Raw genomic sequence first — 8138 nt, 5'->3', positions numbered from 1 at the left:
GTTCCTTTGTAATAATAATCTATATGTTTGGAATTCCTGGCACATTACTTAGCTGTGATTTTTAGGGCACAGTTAATTTCTGGAAGCAAACCATCACATAGACACCCATAAAAGCTCCCTACATGTGGTTAAATCAGAACATTGAAGCTGAATACTTACTTCCCATTCATTTCTCAGAAAATTTTGCCATTGATATATAACTGTAAATTTTGTCCTACTAGGGAGCATTAGACAGTTAGCAGTTATTAATTAGTGCTTATGTAAAGTTTTCTGATATTTATTTTCCTATGCTGAAATCTAAGTAGTGGGATCTTAAAAAAAGTAAAAAAATACGATTTTTTTCAAAGTATTTTTAAATGTTGCTTTAGCAAGAGGGCTCATCTTTAAAGCTTTCCTTTGCTCTGCCTATTTTCAGCAATAACCACTTAGCAGCAGCACTGAGATGTGCGAATATTTTGCAGCCAGTAATCACTGATGCTAACTTTGACTGTAACACAGATCACCATGGCAGTTTTCAGAGTAGCAGCTGTGTTAGTCTGTATCGGCAAAGAGAAAGGAGGACTTGTGGCACCTTAGAGACTAACAAATTTATTTGCGCATAAGCTTTTGTGAGCTACAGCTCACTTCATTGGATGCATTCAGTGAAAAATACAGTGGGGAGATTCTGGTGGCTTTGTAAAGCAGTAGGGCACTGCAAGCCTCCCAGATCGCACTGTGGGGAAAAGGGGAGGAGAAAACTTAGTTTAAGGGATAGAGCTCTGCCCTGTTTTTCTCTCCCCCCTCCCCCGGAATTCCCGAGCTGCTGCTGCTCTTTCTAAGGCAAAAGGCCCCCTCCCCTCCTGATACCCACAGGGACGCATCCCATCGCCAAGGCGACGCTAGGTGGCACTCTGCAACCGCGGTTGGCATGCGAGGCAGCCTATTTCCAGAGACAGCTGCACGGGGTGTGTGTGTGTGTGAGTGTCCATGGGATGCCAGGACGCAGGAATAAACGCTGTAATAAATGAGGAGCTAGTGCCTAAGCGAAGAGCGGGCTTTAAAGGGACAGAGACAGGAACCCGGGGGGCTCGCCCTCCTTTAGGCTGCACCCAGGGCTGAAACTGAAGTGCTCTCTCCGCAGTGTGATTTGCACTAGGAATGGATTTCACGCCGGGGGTTGCCCCCGCATCTTGCAGTTACAACTGAACCGGGGCGCGGGCTGTAAAAGCAAATAAGGAATCATCGGGACGCCCCTGTCTGTCTCTAGGGGCGCGCCTTTCCACGCGTGCAGCTGGTTTCTCCTGCGGGGGAGTTTCTCCCGTTTTGTGTTTTCCCCTCTGGGGGGTGGCTCTGGTGTAAACGCGGCTCGCTGCCGCTGCAGAGGGTTAGCCGCCCGCTCTGACCCTTGCCAGGACCCTCCAGCTAGGACGATCTACTCCGGGCAGGGCTGGGAGGTGTGAGCCTGCGAGGGTGGGGTGTCTTACCGGCGTGGTCTCCATCCCCTATGCCCGGCGTGTGAGGCAGTGACGGGTGTCAGTGTGCGTGTGAAAGAGGGAGGGAGGAAAGGGGGGGTTGCTGGCAATGGGCGGGAGAGAATGAGGCGAGCCCTGCTTCCTTTTCTTTCTGCCAGCACCATCTCAGCTCATTGTCTCTAAGCCATGCAACTTCGCGGACAGCTACCTAGCCAGTCCTACGCTCCCAGCATGGACCTACCAGGTAACCAACAACATCCCGATGCTAGCTGGTCCACTTAAAATAACGCCTCGACCATGGGGAGGAGGGGATGGGGTAGATTCTCGGGAGAGGGGGATACATCACTGCGATTTTAATTCGTGTTGAAGAGGGAGGGTAACTGAGATGCAACTTCTCCGAAAGAATCGAAATGCCATTTGGTTTCCTAGGCTGGGGGTGGGGGGGGGGGGATTTCTTAGCCTTTCTTTCCCCTCCCGAGAGTCTAATGAACCGCTACATTTCAAACGGGCACCCTACCGATCACAGCTCAGCTGGCCTGTGGAATCGATTAAAAGTAGAAATTGGTGCCCTTGCCTAAAGTCTCCGTAATTCAGAAGAAAGTGTTTGCCGCAAACGGGGGCTTGGAAAGATTGCTCAGCAACGTCGGGAATATACCAGCGCTTGGCTTCGCAGTAGGAAGGGGGTTTGTTTGATTGTATTGTTTATTAGTGCCTGTGAAATCCTGTGGCTAACACAAGCGAAGCAGCCGAAAGGGCGCAGGGCGCCTTGGCTGTGAAGCTCCTCGGGCTCCCGGCGCTTTGCGAGACCGGGGGGAGAACCTGCGGCGATCGCACCTTAGCGGCTGTGACACAAAGTCAGGCTGTGGGCGCTTCAGTGGTGGTTTAAACACCCGCCTTCCGCAAGGGGGATCAAAGGCGAGTTGGGGATCGGTCGACAGGGTTGAGCTGCCTTGATTTCGAGGGGAGTGAGCAAAAATAAATAAATACAACCACCGTGCGCTTTACCTTCCCATCTCAAACTGCGGTGGGACTACGGCAGCAGCCGCCTCCCCGGGGCTGGGGTGTGGCGGTGGGGGAGACATCTGGCCTGGCACTTAGGCATCTCCTGGACCTGTTGTGCCCACTTAGTGACACCCTGCAAGGGAGGGAGGTGGGCGCGCGCTCGCCGGGCGGTGCTGGGCTCGCCGGGGGCTAGTGCTGTGTGCGCCTGTCCCTGTTCTCCCGGGAGCGGGGGCTGATTGCTCTCTTTGCCGTTGCCAGGCTGTGTGCCGCCCGCCCTGTGAGGACGCCTCATTGCCCTGCCCGGAGGAGGAGGACTCGGATCCTGTCCCCCAGCCAGCTGCCCCGGAGAGAGAACAGGGGAGGAAATAGGCGCAGCTCCCCCTCCCCCCACCCCTTGCGCCCTGATGCCGGCGCCTAGCCGGAGCGGGAGCAGCTGCTGGCCCCTGCCGAAGATGCCGGGGCTCGGGCGGCGGGGGGCGCTGCCGGAGCCCGCGGGCTGCTGCTCCTGCCTGGCGGCGGCGCTGGCCCTGCTGCTGCTGCTGCCCGCCGGCTGCCCGGTGCGTGCGCAGAACGACACGGAGCCCATCGTGCTGGAGGGCAAGTGCCTGGTGGTTTGCGACTCCAGCCCCTCGGCGGACGGGGCCATCACCTCCTCCTTGGGGATCTCGGTGCGCTCGGGCAGCGCCAAGGTGGCCTTCTCGGCCACCCGGAGCACCAACCACGAGCCGTCGGAGATGAGCAACCGCACCATGACCATCTACTTCGACCAGGTCAGCCAGCTCCTGCTGTAGCCGGCCCCCTCCCCTGAGGCTGCTGCACCTCCACCCCGCCATCGCTAGCCGCCCAGACCCTCCCCACTTACTGCCCCCCCCCAAACACACCCCTGCTGCGGTCCCCTCGCCTGCATCCCAGCCACTGCATGCAATTTGCAGACAGCATCCCCCCGGCTGAGCAACTTCATCCTCCCGAGGAAGGGTTTGCATTTTCATTATTCCTGCTACATAATATAGGCTTCTGCTTCGCATTTCTATGGCGCCTCCCAGGCAAGGATCCCAAAGCTCCCAGCAAACCTTTTCTGATGGGAGTTAAAGGGGGCGAGGGCGCGCACGTTCCAGACCTCAGGCCAGCAGGGCGTTCAAGGTAGCAACCCCCGTGCTCACGGCGAGTCAGGGAATCTGCCCATTCCGAGTGGATTTGGCAGAGTTACCGCGTCTCCCTCGGGTGAAGGGTGTTTCCTGTCCTGTGGTGTCAAAATAGTCAAGCGATGCGTAGCGAAGGAGTAGGATAATGTTGCAGGATTTATATACAGTGCAGAATGGCGGTACTGTCTCAGAAGGCACCCTGAGCTCATTCTGTTCCCATCGTATCTTTCCTGTGTGGCTCCCCCCTACCGTTTCGCAGGATTTCCCGATTTTTAATGCTGCCACGGGAATTGTTGCGTGTTCGGATTAACGAACGTGTTGAACATCTGCACCTTTATTTATTCTGTTGCATATGGATCTAGAACTCGTTAGTATCTTAAACAAACACACACACACACACCCCTCAAAAAAACCTCTCTCTCTCTAAATCTTAATCAGTTACAAGTTTAACTGAGGAGTCTCGACCATGCCCTTTGATATCAGAGAGAGATTTCTGTACGTCGTTGATTGTATATGTTTGGCTATCATCAGTTTGTTCCTGTAACTTCATCTCCATTTTTCCACAGTAATGAAACTATTTTCTTTTTCCTGGTGGTGTTCATTTTTTTCTTTAGTTCGTTAGGGCAAATGGTGGGGATTAAGGTTTTGATTTTTTTTTTAGGGGTGTTGCTTTTTAATTTTATCCATAATTTCAGTTCAGGGGAAAAAAAGGCAAAACAAGGATTGCAGCCTGTAAATCTAATAGTCTGATAGAAAATACTGAAACGGGAGAGAACTGATGTTTGATATGCCTACTGGCTAGACCCTTCTTCCCTCTCCCCTTCATCGTCTCAACCCCTCAAATATAAAACACTCCGGACTGGGATCACCAATCATCGTAGCAGTAGGTTGAGAAATAAAGGGAAATGGGAAGAAAGGAAGGAAGGGCTTAATAGGACTCTGACTTGTTTTTTCCCGTCTTTCCTCCTTTTAATGACTCTCTTATCTTAACAAGCACAGGGAATGGTAATCCATAGAATATTGAGAGATTGGATAGAGCCAGGGTGGGGATGAAAAAACAGGAAAGACATTCGGAAACCCCTTTTGAAACATTCAGCCAGGTTCACAGTTGTGTTTTGCTTTGAGTTGTCTAATCTGCCTGGGTTTTATTGTTTTTTAAACAGCTTTTCTCAACTGAATTTGGAAAGACTGAAATTTACTACTTGCCTAGTTATAGATAATGAAACATAGGCACATTCACTATACAGTGTGGGTTTTATCCGTGCCCAGTTAAAACACCCAAACAGTTTGTAGGTAGATTTCTGAGAGAGGAGATTGGGCAGAAGAATTGGGGGCCTGATCTTGATCCTATTGACTTCAATGCAAGTTTCATCATTAACTTTAGTGGAAGTAGGAGTGGGCCTCTCTTGCAATGACTGTGTAGATGTTGGTATTTTGTGAATGTGATTTCCTCTTAATTGTAAATATGGCAAATTGGGAGCATTCGGGGGGGGGGGGGCGGAGATGGATGGACAGTAACAAACCCCGAACAGTTTCTTCCCATAGATTCTCTCCTGCCCCTTTCCACTTGGTAAAATGGTTTGGTGGATTAACTTGGCGTAGAAGGTCACCTTACCTCAGTCTAATTGTAGGAGTGCACTCCCTTGCAACAGTCTTCACTATTCCTTACGCCAGGTTCTGAGGCAGCCAGAGCTTCTTCCTGTGGCTATAATGCATCCCACTTATTTATTCAAGTCAGTTATAATTGGTACCAACCCTCCAGAGGAAGAGAAAGAGAGGAGTGAATTGGCAGAAATGATATATAATTCCTCCATCCCTCCACTCAGCTGCAACATGTTCAAGTCCTATTTTGTTATGTATTTGTTTAACAGGTTAAACTTAGGGAATAATTAGTTCCAAAAGTGCCATATAAAAATCCATTGCACATTTACTTGACTGTTACTATTCCCTTCTCTGTCTGTCAGTGATAATATGCCTTCCCCTCCTTTACTTTACTGGGGGTGTGGTGTTTTCACTCAGTTTAACAGGGTCTGGGTTCATCATTATGTTAATAAATCACTTTATGAACTACAATACTTTTTAAATGCCTTGGAAATTGACTCCTTCCCCCTGCAGTATGGTTTAATTGTATTGCAATTACCATTTCCAATAGGCTTTATGTAGGTCATGGAGCTGATGCAGATTTTTTTTGGCACTTAATTGATTTGTTTTTGTTTGTTTGCTTTCCAGGTATTAGTTAATATTGGCAACCATTTTGATCTTGCTTCCAGTATATTTGTAGCACCAAGAAAAGGGATTTATAGTTTCAGTTTCCACGTGGTCAAGGTCTATAACAGACAAACTATCCAGGTGGGTAGTAATTTAAACACTCCATAGAAGATTCTTCATTCCTGTACTCTCTTTGCTTTAAAATTTGGACCTATAAACACTAGTTAGTATGTAAAAAAACCACAATCAGTGAAGAATTTATACATTTACTGTTTATTAAAGTGAACATTTTGTCTGCTGTATAAAATGATGGAATGAAATAAGAATAATCATTGATTACTTTTTGATTAACTCAAACATGTTGCTTTTGAGTGTGAAAGGTTAATGAAGTGCATAAACAAAAATTACTTAATATTGAGAAAACTCAGATTTTGTCTCTTTGCATTTTAGGTAAGTTTAATGCAAAACGGCTACCCAGTGATTTCAGCTTTTGCAGGGGATCAAGACGTCACCAGAGAAGCAGCCAGCAATGGAGTCTTGCTCCACATGGAGAGAGAAGACAAAGTGCATCTCAAACTGGAAAGGGGTAACCTCATGGGAGGGTGGAAATACTCAACCTTTTCTGGCTTCTTAGTCTTTCCACTATAAAGAAAGACCAAATAGGAGCCAAATTCTTGAGCTAGAACAAGGATTGAGTCTTTAATGACACCCTGAACTTGGCAGAACATGATATTTCCAACCACGCAGTCAGACTGTCATGGTAGAAGAATGATAACCTTCTAAACTCCAATATTTGCTTTGAATATTGACAATTCCTCGGGAAACCTGCGCCTCTAATTAGTTTTAGACGACAGTGATCTTTAGGAGAAATGAAATTATTGACCTGAGCAATTTGTACCTGTGATTGTAAAGTCAATTTTGGATTTTATTGTTGGGATCATTGACTTTTTTTCTTTCTTTCTGTTGTTATCCTGATGAGACAAGTAACTCGGACCACACAATCACTTGTCAAAGGCTCACTCCAGAGCCAGAAGAATCCACCACCTGATGAAGTGTTCTTTCAATGATTTTTTTCTTTGTGTTGTATAGCCTTAAGAAAAAAAAGAAAAAGAAAAAATGGCTTCAGTCTCAGTCCTGTATTTTCTGGGGGAGGGGGAATTCTGGACATTATTGTGTCAAGAAGTGCTTTATCCAGTGAAGCAAATTTGCACGATTGGAACCTATTTTGTTTTGTGTTGTTCATATTTTTCATCAACAACTTATTTTTGTTTTCTGATTTTTTGTGCTAAAAATTGTAAGCTAGATTGATCGATAAGACAAAACAAAGCACATATATACTTTGTAGCTTCAAGTAAAACTAACCAATGAACAATTCTATCTGCACTTTTCAAATGATCTTTACAGATGCATTTAGAGAGGGAGCTATGTGATCCTTGAGTTATAACCTCAAATCCATAAAGAAACTGACATTTCTGAATTATCCTGACATTTCTAGAAGCAACAGTAGAGGCTTTGAATATCTTATCTGACCACACCCTAAAATATATTATTTCTTTGCATTACTGAGTGTATTTTGGTGCTTTTATCTGATACATATTTATTATATGTGTTCATTAATGCTTGAGTACAGTTTGTGGGAGCACAAAAGATGACAGACCAAACTCCTTCCTCTCCAAGTTAAATAAAATAAGATCCCTGTTTTCCCCCACTAGGATCAAGTATATCACCAGTTACCACTGGTATTTTTGACAGCATATGGGAATAGGATGTCAGAGGCCTGAGGCTGTGAAACTGGTTGAAGGTTTATATAGCATCAGTGAATGCACCACACATTATACCATTTTTTAAATTTATTTATTGTCTGTATATGCTTCTCCTCTTAGCACATGGAGTCCAAAGAGATCTGGGTGCAGACTCCATCAGGTACAGTATGCCAGGAAAAGTCATTGATTCCAAATGATAAAAGACGAAACCTCAGGTTGAATTCAAATTCATCCTTTTCCCGTCAATGTAACCAAAATGCTGGCTAACTTAAGATTCAGAATAAATGGGTTTGATGTCCATCTTGCTTCTTCACTTCTATCTATAAGGGTCAGAGTATTACATTGTGTACTTAGGAAATACTGCAGTTCTTGCTCATTTTGCTCATTGGAGGGATTTTATTTTATTTGTCTTGCTATTAAGTCAGTAAGTAATTCAAGTATTTAATTTTTATATTTCGTCAGGTTCGCCCCCCACTGCAAACATAATGCAAAGACATTTGCAGCATGTTAATGGTGGACATAGTGCATTTCAAAATTATGATGGCCCTGTTGTTTTCATTGTAAATTTATCA

General features: G+C 46.3%; 1 protein-coding gene across 2 annotated transcripts; it reads left to right on the top strand.

The window, feature by feature from the left end:
- The first annotated feature begins 1034 nt into the window (after positions 1–1034).
- On the top strand, positions 1035–7864 carry CBLN2 (cerebellin 2 precursor). Of its 2 annotated transcripts, none has more exons than XM_048840131.2 (4): positions 1035–1695; positions 2712–3223; positions 5825–5944; positions 6254–7864. In XM_048840131.2, exons 2-4 carry the CDS (start codon positions 2858–2860, stop codon positions 6449–6451), a joined length of 684 nt encoding a protein of 227 aa, XP_048696088.1. In that variant the 5' UTR covers positions 1035–1695; positions 2712–2857; the 3' UTR covers positions 6452–7864. The 2 variants fall into 2 exon arrangements, with proteins under 2 accessions (XP_048696088.1, XP_048696089.1); XM_048840132.2 differs by lacking the exon at positions 1035–1695 and adding an exon at positions 1999–2134.
- Positions 7865–8138: the final 274 nt, after the last annotated feature.

The sequence above is a fragment of the Caretta caretta genome, chromosome 2 (genome assembly GCF_965140235.1).
Source record: "Caretta caretta isolate rCarCar2 chromosome 2, rCarCar1.hap1, whole genome shotgun sequence".
NCBI lineage: Eukaryota > Metazoa > Chordata > Testudines > Cheloniidae > Caretta > Caretta caretta.
This window is presented reverse-complemented; position numbering and strand designations above follow the sequence as displayed.